We start from the raw sequence: 23,530 nt of genomic DNA, 5'->3' as shown, positions 1-23,530 counted from the left end.
TGCTATCATGTGGAAGAGACTCCCTCGTCAGACATGTCCTCTGCCTTAGTAGCAGCTGGGAAGAGGAGGCTGAGTCAGCCCAGTATGGTCTGAAGCAGACCCTCTATGGGCCAGGAAGGACAGACAGTGAGACCCTACCAGAATTGGGAGTTTGGGGAGAAGACTGAAGACCCAGCTTCTTCCTCCACAGTTTCACTGGAGACCAATGCTCAAGGAAACACTAAAGAAAAGAGCTGAGAGCCAGGCACCGGTGGCTCACGCCTGTAATCCTAGCTACTCAGGAGGCTGAGATCTGAGGATCGCGGGTCAAAGCCAGCCTGGGCAGCAAAGTCTGTGAGACTCTTTATCTCCAATAAACCACTAGAAAACCGGAAATGGCACTGTGGCTCAAGCGGTAGAGTGCTCGCCTTGAGCTGAAGAGCGCAGGGACAGTGCCCAAGCCCAGAGTTCAAGCCCCACAACCGACCAAAAAAAAAAGAAAAGAGGTGAGATACTGAGCCTGCTCAGGAGACAAGGGTGTGAGAAGGAGGCGCTCTCTGAGGGCAAGGGCTGGATTCCACAACCAGAGGGTCACCCAAGGTGCACAGTGATGACAAAGCCTGAGTGGAGGCTCATCCCAACCTGAGAGGGCATTGCTCGCCAGCCCAGCCTGTCAGGAGCTTTCACACACCGACTCCTCCAAGACCAGAGCTCCACGCCAGGCTCAGGAATGGCGTGGGCAACGCCATTCCATACATGGCTATGGGTAGACCATGATGAGATAAGCCGCCTGGGGTAGTGAAGGAGGCCCAGTGTCTTACATTTAACTTCCCACAAACTGATGAAGAAACTCAGCCCTCCTTGAGAGACTCTGGAATGATGATGGACCACTGTGCTAGTGCCAAGGACCAACATCACATGCCAGCTCTGAGGGCTAAGCACCTTTTCAGAGTCAGGCTGCGTGATACTCCAAGTGAAATCTTGGGCTCTGCTCTGCTCCATGCCCGATGAAAATCTGCCTCTTCGCACTCCTTCAGAAAGCCTGTCCTGACCATCTGCTTCCTCGAGCTGCCAGGTCCAGCAAGGATCTTGCATTGCAGCTGTGAGGTTCTGGCAGATCTTCACTCCTTGAGCAAAGGAACTCCTTTACCTTACAAGGTTTCTGTGAAGGCCTTCTTGAGAGCCCACTGCCTGTGTGCCTGGTGTTATCGACATGAGATCTATGAAAGCTGGCAGCAAAAGAGGTAAATACAATTTCCTAATGGGGGGCACACGCAAACCTACAAGAGAGAAAAGCCAGAGCAGTTGGCATTGTCTTCAAGGCAGCAAGCAGCTCAAAATGGAGCCTCACAGGATGGGGGCCACAGTGTTGGAGAAGCAGGATTCGTGAGGCTTCACAGTCCTCATACTTAGATCAATGTGTGCAGATATGCTCTACATCAGGGTTGCTTTCTGAGTTTGTGGCACCCTACCTGCACATTCCCAAGTCTGGGCTATATACCACCCCTCTCCCCATACACACATAGTAGGATAAAGGAATGGGAGATAGATAAAAAGCACCAAGACCAAGTCCGCTGTCTATTCTGACTCACTGTAGGAAAATGAAGGCATTGGTGACTATGTACTCCCCATTCCACACAGACACGAAAAGAAGCAGCAGTTTTGACCCACCTCACTTCCACAACCCCAGATTGGTTTGTGTGTTGATTTTCAGCACAAACAAGTGTACTTGCTACCAGCTCAAAGCACTGTGGCAGAATTCTACAAGACTGAATTTGTTACATTAAAAGCTTACATGATCAGTCCTTTCTTCCTCAGTCCAAGGACAGACTCCTGACTTGAAGCCACAGAGACCAGAGATCAGCACTTACTCAGAGCAGACTATCTGGGCTTTCAGGATATGCCAATGCCCAGTCACAGCTGCTGTCCCATTAAAAGCCTGTTTCCTCATCTGAGCCACTGAATCCCAAACACTTTTCACTTTAGAAGTTGTGAAGCTAGATAGCTCTCAGTGCTGGCTCAGAACCTGCTTCCTATTGTAGAACACTGCTTCCTAGCCCTGGGATAACACAAAAGGCACAGCTGGGTGGGCAGAAAAAGGGTGCTGTCAAAGGTACAGGCTAAATGGCACCCGGCCAGCCTGGAGCCTGGGAAAGGGGGAGGACCATGAGGACCCATCTAAATGCTTGGCTCCTCCAAAGGCAGGGCGACTTTCTGCTTAGGCTCCCATTCTCCACCCTCTCCTAGACATCAGGCCAAGCTAAGGGCCTACCACCAGCTCTTTTGCTGGGACCAGTTGGCCAACCATCCCATCCAACCACTGCAGGGATCTAGATAGCATCAATATTCTGTAGCTCAAGCAGAGTTCCAGTCCAGCGGGAACCCTAGAGAGAGAACGGGAACTGCAAGGGTGGAACATTAAGTCTTTTATGCGATTCCTCAGAGCAAAGCCCCTGGGAGCCAGCCAATTCCTCCCTAGGGTTAGAAACATAGCAGGCCCTGGAAAGGCCAAGGAACCCAACCATCAAACTCAAGACCTTAGTTTAGAGTCAAGCTTCTTGGTCAGAACCTATGCCCTAGTGTTCTCTGACTCTCAACGATTTTCTAAACAGCCCCACAGATAGTTCCCCCGGATCCAGGGTCACAGGACAACAGGAGGTGATCCTTGGGCACACTTCATTCCCATGCCTGTGAGGTGGCAGGGGGAGGAGACCAGCCCACCTCCCGGGACTGAGGGACCCCTAGCCAAATTCTGACCCACAGGTTACACCCAACAGGACTTCTCCCAAACACCTGACCTAGAAGAGCAGTTAGACTTGAGTTGGCATCCAGCCTCTTTCCTACCTTGGTAAACAGGAAGAAGCTATTCAGACAGCTGGATAGAGCTCTGTGGGATCCCTCTACATGGACCTTGTATTGCTACAATGTAACTGCTTCAGGTCACAGCTGCACAGAATTCTTGCCAATATACAAGTCACCAGGGCTGGGAAGGTGGCTCAGTGGTAAAGTGCTTGCTTTGCAAGCATGAGGCCCTGGGTTCGATTCCTCAGCACCACATAGCAGAAAAAGCCGGAAGCGGTACTGTGGCTCAAGTGGTAGGGTGCTAGCCTTGAGTTGAAGAGCTGAGGGACAGTGCCCAGGCCCAGTTCAGGCCCTGCGACCAGCAAAAAATAAAAAAATAAAAGTCACCAAGAGTTAATCTTCTCTTCAGATAATTGTTTAAAAATGGAGTGTCTAGAAGGTCTTATCTTGGTCCCATGGGGTTAAGGCAAACTGAGGCCCTCCCACTACTCCACAGCAGCCTTAGCCCTGACCCTGAGTATACAGGGGAAAAGCAGGGAAGTCACCACCAGCTTCACGTCATCTAGGCAGGCAACCTTTTTCTCTAGTACACAGCTTATTTCAGAAGTGGTAACAGTATGCCTTGACCCCAAGAAAGCGTAAGGTGAGGCACAGAAATGGAAGGACCAAGGGTGAACAAATGCAGCAGTGGCACTCACCAGACACTATGTGGAAAATGAACTATACAGCTTGTGGGTGGGGATCAGAGGAAAAAATGGGGAGAGAGCAAGGGAAGGGGTGGCATTGTCCAAAAGGAAACATACTCTTTACCTGACTTATGTAACTGTAACTCCTGTGTTCATCACCTTTATAATAATAATAAAAAGTATTTCTGAGGGCTGGGAAGTTGGCTCAGTGGCAGAGCGCTTGCCTAGCATGCCTAAGGCCCTGGGTTCGATTCCTCAGCACCACATACGCAAAAAGAAAAAAGCTGGAAGTGGTGCTGTGGCTCAAGTGGTAGAGCGCTAGCTTTGAGCTGAAGAGCTGAGGGACAGCACCCAAGCCCAGAGTTCAGGCCCCACGACTGGATCCAAAAAAAACAAAAAACAAAAAAGTATTTTTGAAAGAAAAAGGGAAAGGGAGTGGAGGGAAGGTCTGGCTTAGAGAACTCACTGAAGAGAGCTCAATAGTCATCAGTGAGGTTTATTCATTTTTTCCATCATCCTATTAGGGCCTGATTAGGATGACCGTGTTACTAGGGCCAGATTCCTTGTTAGGCCCTAGGTTAGGTCGAGGAAAACAGATCAATAAAGCATTTGAGTTCCTGCCCTGGAGAAAACCCCTGCCTGAGGGAGGAAACAGATGGGGAAGCAGATAACTATGAAGTCATGAAAAAGTGGAACAAGGGGAGGTGTGTGTGTGTGTGTGTGTGTGTGTGTGTGTGTGTGTGTGTGTGTGTGTGTGTGTGTGTGTGTGTGTGTGTGTGTGTGTGTGTGTGTGTGTGTGTGTGTGTGTGTGTAGGTGTGTGGAGGTGTGTGTGTGTGTGTGTGTGTGTGTGTGGAGGGGTATGTGTGTGTGTGTTGCTGAGCTTGGACAAAGGGCCTTAAGGGGAGGGTGTGTGTGTAGGTGTGTGTGTGTGTAGGTGTGTGTGTGTTGCTGAGCTTGGACAAAGGGCCTTGGAGGCTCTTGCAAGGCTGGAGGGCTGTCATGCAGGTCAGGCAGGAGTCACGAAAGCCGACATAACAACACAGGAGGGGCAGCTTGTTCAGACAGTGTCATGGATGAGAGAGGAGGGTACACTGGCCTTGACCTTCAGTAAAAGCAGCTTTCCCCAACTTCTCTGCTCCAACCCAGATGACTCCCTGGCAGCCCAATGGTCAGCCTCTGAGTCAGGAGCACTATGTTTGCTGGCCCTGGCTAAAGGAGACAGGTTAGGTCCCAGGACTATCCAGGATCTCAGAAGGCTCCACACAATGTATCCAAGTACTAGGTGTAAGTCCTTTCCTAATTACAATTTCCTTTCTATTGGAAGCTCTGCCCTACAGAGGCCAAAGTCCTCTCCAGGTATTCTGCCTTCTTCCTAGTCCAATGTAAGCTAATGCCCAGTGAAAGGATCCATCTCATCCAGCCTAGGGGACCATGAGGAGGCAGGCAGGCACAGGAGAAAGATTATTATAAGGTTTATTAAAGGAGCCATATTTCTCCTGGAGAGAGCACATGGCAGCCTTTCCTATCTAGGTAGCAGCAGGTCTGAGGGATAGGAAGTGAGGTTGATGGAAGTTCAGGTGGGTCTGGGTGGAGAGAGGGAGGGGCCAGCTCTATTGCAGGAACTCCAAGAATGGGAGGGGACCCAGGTATGGGTGGAGCTGAGGACCAAAGGTGGGCATAATACTAACACCCAGAGCTTTAATTACTATGTACATACAAAGTATCTCTAGTTTCTAAGCTTCTCCACCCTATAATCCAACTACCTATACTTCCTATCCCCACTTACCTGTCCACCTCAAAATTACCTTAAAGGCAACCATCTGTCATCTCTTATTAGAATTATGCCCCTTGGGTCAGCTAAGAGCATCACTATTTAAACAGGTGCACAAACTTAAAACTTCAGAATCATCCTTTGTATTCTCCTTTCTCTCTGCCCTAACCATATTCACAACTAACCATATTCATTGAGAGGTATCATGCTAGGTACTTAGGGAACACAGGTACTTTAAGGAGCTTACATATGGGAAAAAGGATTCGATTTGTGCATAATGTTAGACCGATCATGTGAAATAGAACCCAAGACAAATGTTCTGAGAAACGCAGAGGATGAGGTAGTTGCCTGTGCTGGTGGGAAAAGAGGTGCAGTAAGAATGGCATCTAACATCCTCTCAGATCTTGCATTTTCATTTTGTGCATTATGTAACACTCTTGATAAAAAGCATTTTATCATTACAAATAACACCATGTAAGGTATTAGGCATTAGGGTTCCATTTTCCAAGTCAGGAAGCTGAACATAGGTTAATGAAGTTACAGGGGAGGTAGGTGAGCAGTACAGCCAACAATACTTCGGGGTCAGGACTATGTATGTGTGCTAGGACTAGGTTTGTGTGCTGTGCTACCTCAGAACCCCTGTGAGAAGTGACCAGGTAAAGACAACACAGAGGGGAAGACAAAAGGACTCCAGGCTGCACTGAAACCAGTGTTTTTGTTTTTTTTGTCGGTCGTGGGGCTTGAACTCTGGGCCTTAGCACTGTCCCTCAGCTCTTCAGCTCAAGGCGAGTGCTCTACCACTAGAGCTACAGCGCCACTTCCGTTTTTCTGGTGATTTATTGGAGATAAGAGTATCACAGACTTTCCTGCCCGGGCTGGCTTTAAACCTCGATCCTCAGATCTCAGCCTCCTGAGTAGCTAGGATTACAGGCGTGAGCCACAGGCACCCAGCTACCAGCGTACTTTTTTAAGACTGATTGTGTTTTCCCCTAAAGTATACTCTTTGAGGGCATGGACTGTGTCTGTTGTCTTCACTACTATTCAGCTGGAACTTAACAATACAATCAGAGTCACTGCTGCCAGAAATGCTCCCGCTCACTAGATAAATGGGCCCTGTTCCCCACAGCCCAGAACACCTGCAGACCCTTCTTTCTCTTGCAGAGAGCACAGAAAATGGAATAGGTTAGGAGGAGTAAAGAAAAATCTGGGGTCTCTTTCCCATGAAGGAATAACAAGGGCCTGGAACTGAAGTGTGAGGACAAATGGGAGGGGGAAGAGTAGAGGCCCCTGATTTTTCTTCACCCAGATCTAGGCCGCACACACCCCCATTTCTGGTTTCTGTACTCTTGCCACCTCCTGGGAGTGGAGGTGCAGCCAGTCTTAAATTCCTATCATAGAGTAAACCTTGATCATGGTTGGAGACATTCTCCAAGATGAAGGCAGTCATCAGGTCGGAGGCCTCACCTGCCTCTGTGCACCCACAAAGCTCTATGTTAGAGCTGCGTAACTCAGCCCCTCCATAGCATCTGGGCACGCCAGCCCAACTCACACTCCTATCACTGATTTGCTTTACAGTGAAACAAGCCCCAGTGAGTGATCTAGTCTTTGATTTTATCCCACAGTAAAACTTACAGCCTTCCCCCAAAGCCCATCTCAGATGCTTCAAACTCACCTCCTACTGAAGCCAGTGCCTCACACCTGTAAGCCTAGTTACCTAGGAGGCTGAGATCTGAGGATTGCAGTTCCAAGCAGGAAAGTCCTGAGACTCTTATCTCCTAATTAACCACCAAAAAGTGAGAAGTGGAGCTGTGGCTCAAGTGCTATAGCACTAGCCTTGAACAAAAAAGCTCAAGAACAGTATTCAGGCTCTTGAATTCAAACACCAGAACCAGCACCAAAAAAAAGAAAGAAAGAAAAGAAAAGAAAAAGAAAAAAAACTCACCTTCCCAAAAGATTACTTCCTTGAGCTTTCCCCCTCCTAGTTTTAATTACCTAGAATTCTACCTCCATAGAAAGCTTCTTGCCCCACTCCCCCAATAGCACACATTAAATGCAGATTTATGATTCCAGGGTAAGCCAGTTCTCAGAGCAGAAACCAGCATACCCTCTCAGCAGCCATCTGGCACCAGGTACTCTGCTCATTGGAGAGAATGTTCCCATGTCAATGCAGGCCTCCAGAGGGCCCTCTCCAAAATCCCTGATATGGTGGCAAATGCTATCTTTTCTTATCTCCCTGGTGAGAATGCTAAGAGCTCCCAAGGAAGACCACAATGCCAGCTGTGACTGACAAGCTAGCACAAGCCACATTACATTCAATTACCGTTGTGGGTAGAGGAATTGACTAGGGAAGGAAGAGGAGAGCTGCCTCCAAATATCTGGAACATCAGGTGGGACAGGAAGACAAAAGGTAGGTCTGCAGAGCCTCAGAAAAGCCCATTACCCCTGCCTGTCAGTGCTCAATCTTCCAGATGAGGAAGATCTCCCCTCTCTTTGCTGACCTCCTGCCTCTAAGCAGTCTATGGGACCTGTGACCAAGTAGGGTTCTTTCTCCCCTCTTCATTACAGTATAATCACCCTGTAAAACTCAGATTCATACCTGTGGCTGACCAGTCACTCAACCCAACAGGGCTAGAATCTCTCCACCACATACCCACACCACTATATGGCCAGAACACAGTGACACCAAAGCCGTACTCTCTCACAGGAGCAAAGCCATACCAAGGACACATGATGCTCTGGTAAGAATGTCTTCACCCTCAACAGTCATAGTCATTTTTTTTTTAGGATTTCAACCCAGTCATAGTGCTAGTGTCCAAGAAAACAGGAAATCAACCCCAAGAGAATACCCTGCCTGGGCTGAGGAAGAATCAGATCCCACACAAGTGGTCAAACTTGCTATAAGCCAACCCCTCACCAGTTTGGCCAGTTAACTGCGAAGGCCTGGAGCTTCAGGAGAGCCACTTACTCTTCAGAGTCCATGCTTTGCTGCCTTGCTTACAGCCACCTCAAGAGCTTCTGTGACCTTTTACTTAACACTAGTGTCCGAGCTAGTCAGGAAGGGACCTGCACCAAGAAGGATGGGCTGCTATAGTGAGAAGGTTAATTCCATCTACACCCTCAGACTCACCCCACAGCAGTTCAAGATATCACTGCCCTCAATCAGCCTTGACTTTCATGGTGTGTGGCACATTGCAGATTATAAGCATCCTAGATTAAGGATCAGCCAACTCCTTTTCTTGCTCCCTAGTTCTGTGCCAGGTCTGGTCTCAGTAAAGGGGATGCCAGTCTTCTTCAGGAGGGAGCTTTACTTCATTTACTTTGGATCTCACACTCTGACTAAAGCCAGGGCCTCTGGCCAACACCGGGAAAGGGCCAGGGCAGGAAGGAAGCAGCACAGCCTATACACAAAGCCTACACGTGGCTATAAAAAGGAGCCCCACCCTGCTTCCCCCAGGATGGGCCTGGTTCCTAGGAAGTGAGGAGTAGAGAGAGCACAAAGACTTGAGCCCAGAAACACAGCCACTGCAGCATGTCAAAGGCTAGCCCAGCACCACCTGAAAAAGTACTTGTCTTAGAAGTAGAGCCATGGCTCAAGTGGTAGAGCATCAGCCTTGAGCAAAGGAGCCAGGTAAGAACACCCTGGGGCCCTGAGTGTCTTGAAATAAGGGTGCATGAGTATTAAGGGTTGAGCAGGAATGCAAGAAGAGACTCTCTGTACCCATCTCTTGGAACACAACCTCTCCCAAAGAACCAATTCTACTGTTCCCATTGCCTCTTCTCCCAATTCAATTGAACTCAGGCAAGCAACTTCTACTCACACTTCTTTCCTTGTTCATTGGGGTTTTGTAGCACACTCAGCAAAGGAGTTCTGGAGTAGCCTTGATGAGAGGCAGTGAAAGGCTCTAATTCCAAGGTGACAGTGAGATTGTGACCATAATATATCAGATTCTGCAGACAGCTCAAGTATGGGCACGTGTGTTACAGTGAAGGCCAGGAGATTACATGAAGTTATCTATTTCAAAGACACCAGCCAAGCCCAGCGCCAGTGGCTCACACTACTCAGGAGGCTGAGATCTGAGGATCTTGGTTCAAAGCCAGCCTGGACAGAAAAGGCTGTGAAACACTTACCTCCAATAAACCACCAGAAAACCAGAAGTGCTGCTGTAGCTCAAGTGGTAGAGAGCTAGCCTTGAGCTGAAGAGCTGAGGGACAGCGCTCAGGCTCAGAGTTCAAGCCTTATGACTGACAAGAAAGAGAGATACCAGCCAAGGCAGTCTCTTGGTTCACACGGGCATCCCGTCTGCTCTGCCTCAGTAGTGTCACACTCATTGTGCCCATCCCTTCCCAACTGCTGTGCTCCAAATCTCTCTCCAGTCTACACTGTCCAGAGAACTGAGGTTCTGTACCACAGGGCTGGACCAGAGTACTAAAACTGCTCTCCAGGGATGGTAGTGTGACTTAGGTGGGCACATGCATGTCAGCTCTGCAGAATAGGGGTCTTCTGTCATCATAGCATGTCCATGCCTGACATGGACAAACAGCAGACTTGCTTGTTTCAGACTTCACAGCTTTGCCACACCCTGTGATTATTTTATTTGCCTGATTGTTGATGTTCTTTCTGGCCCCATCCACTTTAACTTTATGTTTATTACTAGACTTCACAATGCTTGCCACCGTCAACTAATGCCAGAGTGCAAAGCCAGGGACAAATGGTGTCTCACTTATTCAGTGAGCCACCAAGGTTTTTTGTTTTTTTTTTAAAATAAAGGGTATAGTTATGATGGAACTGGGAGCAAACAATGCTAGAGATCTGCGGCCACTGGCAACAACGAGTAAAGGCAAGAGCAATCACATCCAGCTCAGCCCAACTCACAGCAGGTAGGCCCACAAGACATGAGTGATGAACAAATGCAAGAGCACATTTGTCTGCCATGGAAGATCTTGGAGAGGCCCTTCTAGGAGGGTCTGAAGCAGGTCAGAGTCTCAGGTCTCATGGGTCTCCTGCAGAGCACAGGTGGGCTTTAACCATAAGCCAGTAGAATTAAGTCCAGAGGGTAAGGCCCTTCTGCCCTCCTTGTCAGCTATTACCTCTACCCCACAGGAGTATTTATGGGGAGGTATTTTTGGGAAGGTCCAAGCATCTTGATGAGGCTGTCTTGATCAGATGAGAGCAGGAAGGCTCTGAAACAAAGACAAATGACTCCAGCTTGTCCTCAGATGGAAGGCTTTGCTGGACAAGCACATCTGGCCAGAGAGCAGCATAGGGATCAGATATCTGTCCACATTAACAAAACTTCTGGTCCCATAAAACAGTCCATCTTATTGTCACTTCCCCCAGACTTCCTCCAAAGAATAAACAGAACACTGAGTAAGAATCAGAAATGTATGCTCTGCCACGAACTTGCTATGTGACCCCACCCTTGGGACCTTGGTTTCTTCCTCTCTGAAAGAGGGATAATAATTACTACCCTCCCTGGATTCATGGAGCTATTGAAAAGCTCAAACAATGCAATGGATGAGAAAATGCCCCATGAACTCCCAGTGCACTACTGAAATTCCAGATTTTTTTTTTTTTTGGATGCCCCAATTGTGTATAGACTCGGGAAGAGAACAGAGAAAACAAGAAGGAAACAGACTCCTAGTCAGATGGTTAGAGCAGCCACTTGTGAGCATGCTTGGCGGCAGAAAGAAGTAGAAAGCAAAGGACTACTTGAGGGTCACCTGAGTATAAAATCACTTACTTCATAAGCACAATCTCACTTGATGAGCATTAATACAAAACTCTGTGAGGAAGAAATTATTTTTACCTGAAGATCAGATGATAGATTAACTTGCCCAGGGTCACAGGAAAGGCTGAGACTGGTTCTGGAGTACCCACAGTCCCCAGAACTCTGTTACCTCAGACAGTGGGACTATCTAGACAACACTGTGGCCACTCCTTGACCTCAGGGAGTCCTGTCATTTGTTATCTGTTTGCAGATTCCCCCAGGACTGCCCAGAGCAGAAGGTTCCTCTACTACAACACTCTACCAGGAGCACCAGAGTACTGCTTGTAGTCCACATCCAGTCCTCTGGGGGCTGTCCACCTCAGGTTTGCTTCACTTCTTCCCTAAGACAGGGCTCGTAAAGCCACATCCCATAGTAAAGGGTACAGAGTGAGAAGAGATGCTGAGAGTTAACTGAGATGGATGCTGACAGGGGCAAGCAGAGGCAGCCACACCACCCTGGGCCAGGCAGAGCACTTTCTTGAAGACAGGTCTCCCCACGGCTTGCTCATATAGGTAGAACTGGTTTAAAAGTAGGCTAGTATGTTTTTGCCCACAGGAAGCATTACCACTCAAGCAGCTACTTCTAGCCAACTGCCCGGCCTCTCTGCAAATGCCCTCATGGGAAAGAGCTCCAACCACAGAGCTTCTAAGAGCTTTGAGAGCGTATAGTCTTTTGCCTTGAATCAAAGGGTTTAGTAGGCACCATGAACATAACAGATGAGTTCACTCTGTGTGAACATAACAGATACATCCCCTCTCTGTCCCTGAAGGCCCTCCTGGCGACTCAATTCTATTTCCCCATGTCAATTCCATATATTACTCACATACACCCACCACACTTGAGGCCAAGCACTTTACATATGAGGATTCTCATCAAATTCTCACAAAGACCTGGCAAGAAATGCTATGTGCTACTATCCCTGTTTTGTATAGGGTAAGCTGAGGTAAAGTACATGCTCAAGGTCACAGAGCAAGGAAGCTGAACAACAGGACTTTAACCCTCATTTGTATTCCGAGTTCACAGTCCATATGCTGATTTACTAAATTCTAGAGTCGCACCTCTGGAGGCTCCTTCCTTCCTATCTGCCACCAGTGTGTCCTGGCTCTGGCTCTGTGAGGTGGCCTTGCCTGTGCTCCACTGCAGACTGCAAGCACTCCTAGTCAAAAGTCTCTGCTGACTCCAGTGCTGATGACATGGTGATTACTAAGCATCACACTGAGCACAGCACACAAGTGGCCTCTTCTTGAGCTTGTCCCCAGCCATATCATCCTTATCGCTACCATGCCAATGGTGTTCCCAACCCCTGAACAGATCCTAGATCCCAGATCCTACGCCACCAGAGGCAAACATTCAATCACTCAACATTATCTCCCTTACTCTCTACATTCAGAGCCCTTGGCACAGACCTTTATAGGGTACCTAACACACGGGGTTATAAGCTCACACTTCCAAGGCTGTCTCACCTAAAAGTTCCTCAATGCCACAGATCATCAGTGCCAAAGACCATGTCTTATCCATCCTTAGAATCCTCAGTGCCTAGCTCTGGGCAAGTAAGAGGTGTGTAAAAGCTTACTGAACAAATAATGCCCCTATTCTAAGGGGCCACCTGAAGAAAACTAGTCATCTAGCTTTAGTCATCTAAACCCCAAACTCCTCTCCAGATACACACAGAAGACACAGAGTCCTGGGAGAAGCTGAAGGTCTTAACATTCCTAGGACTGGGTATGTTCAGCTAGCCATCTGTGAAGCAAGCCTTTTCCCAGGTTTACAGGAAACAGTATCAGCTGGATGGGGGGCCTAGAAACACATGCATTGGGGCAGGCCTGAGGTGCTGAGGAAACACTGAGAGATCTGACTTCCCCTGGAAAAATCACTGTCAGACAGGAAACACACAGGCAGGGAGGCTAGCTCTGAAGACCCAGACACATGCTCTTACCATTCTCCCACCACAAGTACCCAGCCCATGCAAAGGAACCTTTGAAGATACCTCCCTGGCACTGTTGGTCTACGCTTAGATCAGGCCTTTTGGCATTCTCCTCCCTCAATCCATAATGTACCCAATAGACACAGGGGTTATGCTCTAGCCAGCTAGTCCCAATACCATTTCATCCTAAGCCCAGTAGCCCCATCAACAGCAGTCAGTTGTTTTGTTTTGCCACTGTCTCCTTCATCAAAGGTACCACTCACAATTGCCATTGTCTAAATTTCCCTGAAGGTAAGAAGCAGTTTCCATTTACTACCTAAGAAGGCCAGACATCTAGAAGAGTATTTTTGTTTGTTTTTTATCAGTCATGGGGCTTGAACTCAGGACCTAGGCCCCGTCCCTGAGTTTTTCCTTTCAAGGCTAGTACTCTACCACTTGGAGCCACAGCTCCACTTCCAGTTTTCTGATGGTTAATTGGAGGTAAGAGTCTCACAGCCTCTCCTGCCCGGGCTGGCTTTGAACCGAGATCCTTAGATCTCAGACTCCTGAGTAGCTAAGATTACAGGTGTGAGCCACCAGCACCTGGCTAGAAGAATATTAACAGATCCATCAGCCAGAGATGGAAGCCCAAGGCCCCCCAAAGTCCTCAGAGATGCTCAGCTGGAACTCCCAAAGCCCTTCTAGTTTCCATCTGGGCCTCTGTGCTAACAGTGACCCTTGACTGGACAATTTCACTTAACATGGGTCTCACTACCTCATCAGATGGCACCAGATAGAAAGTATGAAGGAAGAAACAGAGAGGCTGAGACAGTCAAGAATACAGAAGCTTTACATAGAAGGTGGTCTAAGCACAAAAAGGTTTCTCACAAGAGGCAACACAGACTACAGGGAGTGTGGGGCCTAAAGCCCACTGGCAGCATAACCCAAGGACAGTCACCTGGGGCAGGGGAACCAGCCCTGCTGAAGGCTGGCCCCAGTTGAGGAGATGGTACACTGGCTCTGATTACTCCTTGTATTTCGTTCCCTCAACTATGAAATGAGGTGGTACTCCCTACCACCCTGCAGAGCCCTTGTGAGGATTAGCCAAGAAAACAGGGTGTAAAAGTCGCTCTAGTTACCAGCAGGAAGTCTGTAATCACTTTTTATTCACCTAACTGAAGCATAAAAAGCCAAAAACCAGCCTGACTTCTGGCATACCAAATAGCACTAAAGCACTTCTTCACCCCCTTTTCTCTTTAAAAATTTTTCCTCCCAGTTAAGTCATAGTCTTGAATTCAGGGCCTGGGCGCTGTCTGGGAGGTTTTTCACTCAATACTAGAGCTCCCACCACTTTGAGCCACAGTGCCACTTCCGGTTTTCTGGTAGTTAACTGGAGATAAGAGTCTCACAGAGACCCTTCCTGCCTGGGCTGGCTTCAAACTAAGATCCTCAGATCTCAGCCTCCTGAGTAGCTAGGATTACAGGTGTAAACAATGGATGTCTGGCTCCACCCATTTTTTGAGCCAAACTCCTGCAGGTACCAGCAGGTACCACCCCACAGCAACAATGGTGAAATCAGAGTAAGGACGGAATCAAGGTAGTACTATGCACAGGCACTGAATGACACTATCTCCTTCAGAATCATGGACAGCGTGAGGGGAGCAGAGCATTTCTTTTTGGCTAGGCCTCAGGAACTGCATGGTACCTTAACAGAGTCAGCAGGACAAGGCCAACCACCTGAGGCACTTGGGCAAGAGGCCAGGAGGCAGGAGACTGGACTGGCAACCCAGTCATCCTCAGTCTGCAGAAGAAGGCTGCAGAGACTGGAACCTTCAATGGCATGAACCATGAATGGGCAGAAGTGGGACAGTGCTTAAGTGGGAGGCTCCCCATGTAAGGGCTGAACTCCACAAGGTCTTTCCCCCAGTCTTTCAACTTGGATTCCCCAAATCAAGGGACAAAGACCCCTCTACATCCTATGCCTACCCTCCATGCCGCTCAAGTCTCAGCTAGCCAATGAGAAGTTGCACCTCTGCTGATCTACACTTGGGAGAGGGGAGGAGACTGGGGCTATAAAGTCCTGTGTATTTCTGCTCCATCTCCCAAAGACCTGAGTGAGACATCACAAACTGGCCATGTCTCCCTCTCACTACACTCCTTCCTTCTGTTTAGGCCCTGCCTTATAAAGAAAAGGAAAATCTAGGTGTCAACTATACAAAACTCCCAACACTTTCTGTACAGAAACATGAACATGATAGGTGGTGAATAGGTGGGTAGTTGGGTTGAGACAAAACAAAACCATTTCCTCTCCTTTTCTGAGTAGTAAGCTAAATGTCTACTGAGTCTCTATCCTCCTCCTCTTTTCATCCTTGTGCTGTCTTAACAACCACACTAGATCTTCCTCAACATCCTCAATCTAGCACAACCCATTATTATGGTAAGAATGACAAATAGCTGTTTATTAAATACCTATAATGTCAATATGTCAGCTCACAGCTATCAAATATTTACATTGTGAAGCACTATCTCATTTGATCCCCAGAGTAACTATACATGGTATAAACACCATTACCCCTACAGATGAGGAAAACCAGGTCTCAAGACTTAGTAAGTAGCTCAACTTACTGTTACCCAGGGGATCTCTATCTGGAAACCTCTAGCCAATACCATTACCTTAGCACTGGGAGAGCTACAAATTCCTTGTCTGGAATCTATTGTCTGGGTGATATTTCTAGGACTATCTCTATGCTCTTCGCAGCATCTGTCCTTCTTCTACCTTAGAATTCATATTCTCTCAAATCAGTAAAATTCCCTCCCAATGGTAAACAGGGCATATGGGGACAGTGCAGCTGCTATGTTCAGCCATTGTAGCAGATCTAAGTCAGATCTGAAGATTGCAGTTGAGGATGGCTGCCTCACCACAAGACCTTTCTTCCTCCCCACCATCTAGACCCATATACAGCATACGCAGGAAGATCTGCAGGATCTTCTCTCAGGCTTTCATTTCCTAGTCTCCCTTCCCACACCACTACCCAATTGGTTTTGAGCCCAGGTCTCTCCAATACCAGTCTCTGGGGGTTCTTGCAGGCAGCAACCCATAGTTGGAGGTTGCAGACACATCAACTCTTCAGCTAGGGGACTGAAGAGCAGAGCAGAACTGAGTGCCCATCTGATCATAGTACAGACACATGCAAAGTAGACCAGCACTATGAAAGATCTGGGGTTTCTCAAAATTCCCCTAACTCCTTCCACCACCACAGACCTGTGCAAAAGCAGCCAAGCTCAGGCCTGGGTAGGCAAAGAGGCAGGAAACCCAGAGGAGCCACTCCAGGCTCCCTGCGGCCACCGGACACAGGACACAAAAGACTCGACCCAAAACTGGCTGCACACTTCCAAGAGGAATGCCTGGCTCCAAAGCACTGGGGCTGGCCTTCCTGAGACCAAGCCCCTGGGTTACCAGCTTGCAAGGACAAGGAGACCTGGTTCCTTTACCAAGAGCCCCAGTTCGGGCTTTGGGTGTCTGCCCACCCACGCAGGCCTTTAAAACTCAGCTTCGGGACAAAAGAAGCATCCAGGGAAAAGGAGCTTCTGCTTTCTTTGAGGTTTTTTTTTCAACCTACACAGGACCATTTTCCTCCTTCTTCCCAAGAGGGTGATGACTAGGCCCGACTCTGCTTCAAAACCAGCCCAGCTCCAACATATAAGTTCTACTTATGGAACCAAAAGCTCCCTTTGCACCTAAAGCTCAGCAGGGAGGCCCTCAGAGTTTCAAAAACTGGGCAGTCTGGAGAAAGACGTGATGGGGAAGCAAAGACCGGTGGGGCTCCAGGTTCTCCAGCTAGGTGAGTGAGGGTCACCATCCTGGATTCCCCCCAGCCACCACTTGACACCACCTCCCAAATGTTAGGGAGTCGAAGCCAACCCCACTAGTCTCTGAGGGAGAATTCCTAGGCCTCAGAGCAAAGAAACACCCCCACGCTGCTGGGAGAAGGGGGTGTCCTGTCAGGTGATCGAGGACCCGGATGCCCCCCCCCACCCCGCCCCGGATGACCACCAGAGACGAGACGGGGGCGGGGCCCGACGGGAGGGGGAGGGTTTGAAAGTTTGCCCCGGCGTCTGGGATCGGGGAGCCGGGCAGGGACCCCGCCGCCCCCGCGGGCGCAGTGCGCGCGCAGGGCTCGGGCCGGGCCCTGCCGGGCCGGGGAGGAGGCGCACTTACTGGCCCCCTCGATCTTGTCGGCGCCACGGCTCCACGTGATCTGGCGCGTCTCCAGCTTGACCTGGAAGGTCTTCCGCTCGGGCCGCTGCGACTTCTTGGAGTAGAACAAAGTCATGACGGTGCCCACCTCGAGGTTGCGGCAGAGGTGCAGCACCTCGGCGTCCGAGGGCGTGCCGGGCCCGCAGCCGTTGGCGCAGGGAGACGCGGCGCCCGCCATGGCTCAGGCGCGGGGGTCGGCGGCGACGCAGGCCCGGCGGGCCCGGAGACAGGCGGCGCGGCGGCGGCGGCGGCGGCTGGGGCGGCCGGCGAGTGGGACCCGGCGGCGGCTCCTGCAGGCGGGCACGGGGCGGGGCCTGAGCGCGGGGGCGGGGCGCCCACAGGCCCCGCCCCTCCGCGCGCCGGGAACAAAGGCGCCCGCGGGGAGGACCCCCGCCCGCCGCGCGTGCGCCCCGCGACCCCCGGGCAGGCCGCAGGCGGGGTCGCGTGTGCAATGGCGGCAAGGGCGCGCGCGGCTCACGGCCTGCCAGCCCCCCCGTGCCACGGCCCCGCAGCGCTTCTCGGTGCGGGCCCCGACGAGGCGTGGGGCCACAGCCAGTTCGTCACGCAAGCAACCCCGCCCACAGGCTGCGGCCCGCGGCCGACCGCCAGTCAGGCGCGCGCGCCGGCGTCCGCCCACCCACCGTCCCGCACAGGCCCCGCCGCAACCCGAGCGTCTCGGTCGGGACGGAAATGAGAAGGTGCGGGTGCGGGGCGTCCGTGGGACCCTCCTCCTGAAGCCAGTTACCTGGGTGGGCTGCCTGGCGGAGGGACCCGGGCCGGGCCGCCTCACACCCGCGGCGGCGGCGGCGGCGGCGGCGGCGGCGGCAGACCCACGCGCACCCCCCTCCAAGGAGGAGAGGGGCGGAGCCTGTCTCGGATTGGTCGATGTGCCGTGATGGACAACCTGCCTGTCCCGCCTCCTGCAGGCGGCTTTTGCGTTGGCTGGACCCTCCGGCGTCTGTCCAGCCCCTGAGGCCGGTGTGGCCGGGTAGGATCCCCTCGTTCCGAAAGCCCTCACCTCGCGGGTGTCCCCAGAGCTCCCTGTCGTCCGGGCGGGCTGCCCGCCCACCCTTCTTTGCACCCTTCCCGCAGGTACCCCTCTCAGCTTTGGTGTTTAGGTCTTGTTTTCCACCTCCCTCTGTTGGCTCAGAAACTTCCCTTCTTAGGTCTGAAAGGCCATCTGACCTTTCCTATAACTTGGTGTTCCACGCAAACCTAGGTGACTCCAAACCTGGACCACTCCGCCCAGTGCACACCCCCATTTAACTCCGGTCCTCCTCAAATGGCTCCTCCCACGGTTTTCATGTTCTCACCTCAACAAGGCCTCACATTCTGCAGGGAGACCTGCTTTTCGCTGTCTTTCCCCAGCTCCACCCAACGAGGCCAGTGCACTCTACCCACACAAGTCCAAAACTCAACACTTCCCCAGACTATTCATCCTTCTAGATCTCGCCTGCATCTGTGCTCCAAACTTTACTCTCGAAAATACAATGAAATCATCCTGCATGAAATCCAACTGCACCTAAAATTACTTGGCTTTGGAGTTCCATGAGGCCCGATTGCTGCCTAACTCTTCCACTCCACCTCTCACTACTGATCCTTCCTCTCCATAGTCTAGCTGTAAGCCTTTTTTTTTTTTTTGGTGGTAATTGAATAGTCCATATCTTTGTTTATCTGAAGCCATTACCCAAACAGTACCCGAGAACTGAGGACACCTGTAGTCATGGTGGAACCTTTCTGACCAGGCAACAGAAGAAAACATTGCATTTCATAGGCGACAGGCCTCAAGGACAGCATCCAGCTGAAGCCAGAGAAAGGTCCAGGTTTCTCAAGACTAGAACTTGTGACTATAGAAGTATGTATGTTCAGGCAACCCCACCCAGCTGGACAGTGGCTCCTTTGGGTGGGAGAAACCTCTGATTTTGCCCTTCTCTAGTGGTAACTGTGTGTATGTAGTGTGTGTTTGTTTCACTCAGCGTAGCCCCCAAGAAACTCAGCATTGAGTATGATGTTCAGCGCCTTTGTCCAATGGGTGCAAAAGGTAGCTGAGATGGACTGCCACCTAGTGGCAGACCTTTAAAATATGTGTGGAGGGGTGGGCGAGAGGACTAAAAGTTGACCCAACACCTGGTCTTAAGCTTTAAGGCTTGCACATGTGGTCATACCTGAGCCTCATAATTATCCTAAAATGGGGGACGACGGTCTCCAATTTACAGATGGGGAAAAAAGAGGTTTAGAGAAGATCAATGACTGTCCCAAGGCCACATAACTAACAAGTGGAATCTGAACCCAAATTTGTTTGAATCTGTGTGTTTCTGCCTCTGGACAGAGTCACTGATTTAGGTAAATTCTGGTGGTCAGGAATGAGCCAATGAGCAATGAAGCTAATCAGCGTAGGTGGAGGTGGGGGAGGCAAGATGTGCCGAGGGATGGCCCGAAAACCCAGACGGAATGAGAGTGCTGAGGATAGCGTAGGCTGGCTTAACGTGAGGTAGCCTCTGTTGCATAAAGATGATTGTGGTGAGGAAGATGTGGAAGAGCAGGTCTTTGCAACAAAACATAGTAAGAGACCTACTATAGGTGATGTAGACAAGGAAGACTTCTTTAGGTCTTAGGACTCCAGAGAGGCCTTAAAAGATATGAGCAGCTGGCCAGGTGAGTTACTATGGGTGGGTTGGAGGGACATTCTTTCCAGGCAAGGTTAATGGCATATACAAGGTCCCTGAGGTCAGAGATATCCCACTTTAGGGATATAAAATGCTGGAGTTTAGCCTGTAAGGAGGGGTGTGGGGAAGGTAATTAGGCAGAGAAGGCAAATGGGACTGCATGGGGCCCTTCCTGCCTGCCTGATCTTGTCCATATTCCCAGGAGGCACCATTCTAAGTGTTACCATTCTTGTTGTATCTTTGCCAATTCTGGCAGCCTGCAGGCACTTCTAAAATCTGTTTCTCTCTTTTCTGAGAGTTTCTCAGCGTGCAGCCCAAACTTCTTTTTGCTCTCCCCTCTGGGACTAGCTTCCATAATCTAGGAACTGGGCCCATAATCAGGAAGTAGGGCCATATTTCCTTTAGGACTTCCAGGCCAACATCCCAGGCCTCAGGTACCTCCTTCCACAAAGGACAGCTGGGAAAAGCAGGGCACACACAGGGTGTGGCTGATGTGGGCTTACCCGAGCTCAGCATATAGAGGCGTTATTGGCAAGGTGCAGCTGTGCTGTCTTGAGAGTTGTAGCCCAGCACCCACACAGGTCTACACCAGTGACATCGCCCAGGCTAGCCCTGCTTGGACCTATTTCTGGGAACATTCCTGCTTTAGCATGCCCTAGCTTATACCATGCCTGTGCCTAGCTCAGCCCAACTGCCAACCATTCTGGCCTGTTTAATAACTTTTTTTTGGGGGGGGGAGGGTTGGTCATAGGGCTTGAACTCTGGGCCTGAACGCTGTCCCTCAGCTCTTCAGCTCGAGGCTAGCGCTCTACCACTTGAGCCACAGGGCCACTTCCGGTTTTCTGGTGGTTTATTGGAGATTAAGAGTCTCACGGACTTTCCTGCCTGGGCTGGCTTTGAACTGGGATGCTCAGATCTCAGCCTCCTAAGGATTACAGGTGTGAGCCCCTGGTGAATGGCTCTATGTTTAATAATTTCTTAGAGCAGTGGCTGGCATACTGCAATGATGATATAACTGCGTTATCCACATCGGCTTATTTCTTCCTCATTACAGCTCTGTAAGTATTCTCTATTATTCTCACCTAAGTGAAGTGATACTAAGGGCCTGCCGGGCATACTGGCACTTGACTCTACTCCCAGCACTCGGTAGCCTGAGGAAGATGGAGAGTTCCAGGCCAATATGGGGCTACATAGGTAGATCCAGTTTCCAGAAACAAATGAAAACGAGATGTATTAAGGTCACACAGTTAATAGGTGACAGAGACAGGATTTAAATACATAAGTCTGCTGCAGTCCATGCTACATTGCCCCCCATGTATGTATGAACCCTTTATTCCATCTCCTCACTCCTTTCCGACATACCTCTAACCTAATGTGTTTCCTGTTTTGAGTTGTTCTGTTCTTGTGCTGTCAAGGTTGGATTCTTTGGGACACAGACTGTGGATGGTGGGCAGTATGTCTGTTCTGGAGTACTCCTGAGACCCAGCGCTGTGGACAGGATGACAGGAAGGAAATGAGGAGTGGGCACAGGAGATTTCATCTATAATGCAGGCAGATGACCAACTCAGCCAAATCCTCGGGGAACTCTCTGGCTTGAAATGGATGTGGATTGTACTGGTTAAAAGCTCAGCCTTTGCAGATGAGGTTGAGCTGTGTAGGGGTGGGAGGGAGGGTAGGGGTGGGAGGGTTGGGAGGAAGGAAGGGAGGACAACTAGCGAAAGGTTTTCTGTTGATAGTTCCACCAACAGTTGGGGGAGAAGTCCTTTCTTGAATGAGGAATTAGGTATGCCACATTGCTCTGTTTAGCATAAATGTATTTTCCCCCAGCCCTTTAAAGAAAATTCAGAGTAACTAAAAACAAAGAACAAAAATACTGTACTGCAGAAATGGAATGAAATTATACAAAGGAGACCATAATAATATGGCCCCTATGGGTTTATGTAGCTGCTGAGATTGAGAATCACATGTACTGAGTTTCCAGGTAGCCAAAGCAATAACTTCTATTCTGATCACTTATAGAAAATCTTCTGGAGGATTAGAGAATTTCTCTCACCTAGGTTAACAGAGAATGTTGTCAACAGATTAATAATGCATGCTAACATAGTTTTCATTTAAAACCATAATTCAGTGAGGAACAATCAGAAAGAAAGTCTTATTTGTAGACTTGCAGTATCCCTTTTTTTTTTTTTTTTTTAAACATTGCTGTTTTCTCCTTAGTCTGTCGTGTTACCTGTCTGAGCAGCTCCTCAGCTCACAGCCAGTATTTCCTAACTGTTTACCTCAAGGTACCTTGAACTCCACCCCAACCTGCCATTTAGGCACCTGGCTTCTGGCCCCCAAATATGACTATGGCTTAACTTAGTCACTGGGCCTCACACTCAGAGTTCATGTCTTCCTGCTTGCCTCCTCACGTGTGGTAATCAATTCCTCTAGAGCCTTACGTTTTCTCACCCCAGGTAAAATCACATCTGGCCCAGCCACTCCCATGGGCTCTGCTCTCTCACAGACCTTTGCTACCTCCCTGTTGATTGGCCCCAGAGATGCTCTCTCCACCTTGGGAGAGTATACTATGATTGCATCACTAAGGTCCAGGCAGCACTGAAGAACGAGAAGGGGAAACTTCTTCCTTTTTCTCAGCAAACATCCTGATGCTGCCTCTAGTGCTCTAACGTACAGCAAGGCTGAATCAGATCAAGTGCCCACACAGGAATAAGGATAAAAGTGCCAATATCCCATGCAGATTTGGTAACGGGCCCTAGGAACAGAGAATGACCTTACCTCTTCTCACCAGTGGCTTTGAGAACAAAGTGAGAGATATACAACTGAAGATTCATCCTCTCGAGATATGACATGAATATTGGTTTTCACAAGATGTTTTGTTGGAAGACTTTTCCAACTGAAAAACTAGAATTTTTGGAGATGCACGATGAAAATGTTCCTGGGCTCTTCTGCTCAAGGCTAGTGGCTCTACCACTTTGAGCCCCAGCTCCACTTCTGGTTTTTGAGTGGTTAATTAGAGATAAGAGTCTTATAAGGACTTCTCTGGTTGGGCTGGCTTCAAACTGTGATTCTCAGATCTCAGCCTCCTGATTAGGATTACAGGTGTGAGCCACTGGCACCCAGTGAGACCCACTTTTTGAATCAGCCAATGTACTATCACCCTCATCCAATTTACTTGGGTCACCACAGGTGAGTTTGTTCTAAAATTTCATATTAGTGGAATCTTAAGAGTATGTACTCAGGCCGGGCGCTGGTGGCTCACGCCTGTAATCCTAGCTACTCAGGAGGCTGAGATCTGATGATCGCGGTTCAAAGCCAGCCTGGGCAGGAGAGACTGTGAGACTCCTATCTCCAATAAACCACCAGAAAACCGGAAGTGGCGCTGTAGCTCAAGTGGTAGAGCGCTCGCCTTGAGCTGAAGAGCTGAGGGACAGCGCCCAGGCCCAGAGTTCAAGCCCCACGACCGACAAAAAAAAAAAAAAAGAGTATGTACTCAGGCTTGGAATGTGGCTTAGGGGTAGAGTGCTTGTCTAGCACACATCAAGCCCTGGGTTCAATTCTTTAGTAATACATCAGCAGAAAAGGCTAAAAGCGGCGCTGTGGCTCAAGTGGTAGAGTGCTAGCCTTGAGCACAGAGGCGCTCAAGGACAGTGTCCAGGTGAGAAGGAGGAAGAGGAGGGCGGGGGGAGAAGGGG

The 23,530-nt window shown here is 49.8% G+C and overlaps 1 protein-coding gene across 1 annotated transcript in view; it reads right to left on the bottom strand.

Annotated features, from left to right (window-relative positions):
* The window catches only part of Plcg1 (phospholipase C gamma 1), a 35,134-nt gene extending 17,675 nt beyond the window's left edge, over positions 1–17,459 (bottom strand). The window contains exon 1 of the mRNA XM_042694334.1: positions 17,131–17,459. Coding sequence (XP_042550268.1) covers positions 17,131–17,347 — 217 coding nt within the window. The 5' untranslated portion in view covers positions 17,348–17,459. The remainder of the gene's footprint in view (positions 1–17,130) is intronic.
* Between the last annotated feature and the right edge of the window lie 6,071 nt (positions 17,460–23,530).

The sequence above is a fragment of the Dipodomys spectabilis genome, unplaced genomic scaffold (genome assembly GCF_019054845.1).
Source record: "Dipodomys spectabilis isolate Male_0828 unplaced genomic scaffold, ASM1905484v1 ptg000175l, whole genome shotgun sequence".
Lineage (NCBI taxonomy): Eukaryota > Metazoa > Chordata > Mammalia > Rodentia > Heteromyidae > Dipodomys > Dipodomys spectabilis.
This window is presented reverse-complemented; position numbering and strand designations above follow the sequence as displayed.